This window comes from Penaeus monodon, chromosome 21 (assembly GCF_015228065.2).
Source record: "Penaeus monodon isolate SGIC_2016 chromosome 21, NSTDA_Pmon_1, whole genome shotgun sequence".
Taxonomy (NCBI): domain Eukaryota; kingdom Metazoa; phylum Arthropoda; class Malacostraca; order Decapoda; family Penaeidae; genus Penaeus; species Penaeus monodon.
The window spans coordinates 21,747,893-21,748,533 of NC_051406.1; the positions used below are offsets into that span (position 1 = coordinate 21,747,893).

Below are 641 nucleotides of genomic sequence, written 5' to 3' on the forward strand. Positions count from 1 at the left end.
GCAAATTAGCAAAGACAAAGCCCCATCAAAGACAATAAATAACACCTCTTACCTGAACAGTCAATAGAGGATCTAAATCTCGAATTCTTGTCATGCTGGAATCATAGACTGCTTTGCCAATCTTCACCATCTGCTGGAGTGGGATGGGCCGGAAATCAGTGCTGTAGAGCTGTGAACTCAGCCAATTGCGATAAGAGATCCAGGTTGGGGAGAGTTGCCGACATGCCTACAATCTGGATTCCTGATTCTCCATCAGCACCCTAGGAGCAAATTCTTGAAATTATGTGACAATATTAAATGTGTCCTGATGATTTTGTTTTCACAGAAAGTTGCATGTTTTCTTTTACCTTTCCCTCTTGCACAGCCATACTTAATGTATCATATTAAAAAATCACCTCAAATATAAACATTAACAAAAAGTCCACACACTTATTTCTCATTTGTCAAACTTCCGACTGACCTGCTTTCCATCCTTGAGACTGTCGGACACGTACATGACCTTAGTAAGGAGCAGCTCTAAGAGGTAGCCACGGTGGGAGTCTGCCAGCATGTGCAGTTCATCCACCACAATGATGCCCAGTTCATTTATGCGCTGGTCCTCTAGCAATCTGTTTAAAGGAGGAGGTGTTGTATATGTTTCC

At 42.3% G+C, this 641-nt stretch overlaps 1 protein-coding gene across 1 annotated transcript in view; it reads right to left on the minus strand.

Annotated features, from left to right (window-relative positions):
- Positions 1-641, minus strand: part of LOC119586608 (DNA polymerase theta-like) — a gene marked incomplete at its 3' end in the record, with an annotated part of 48,768 nt that overhangs the window by 40,870 nt on the left and 7,257 nt on the right. The window contains 3 exon segments of the mRNA XM_037935358.1: positions 53-184; positions 186-260; positions 461-608. Coding sequence (XP_037791286.1) covers positions 53-184; positions 186-260; positions 461-608 — 355 coding nt within the window.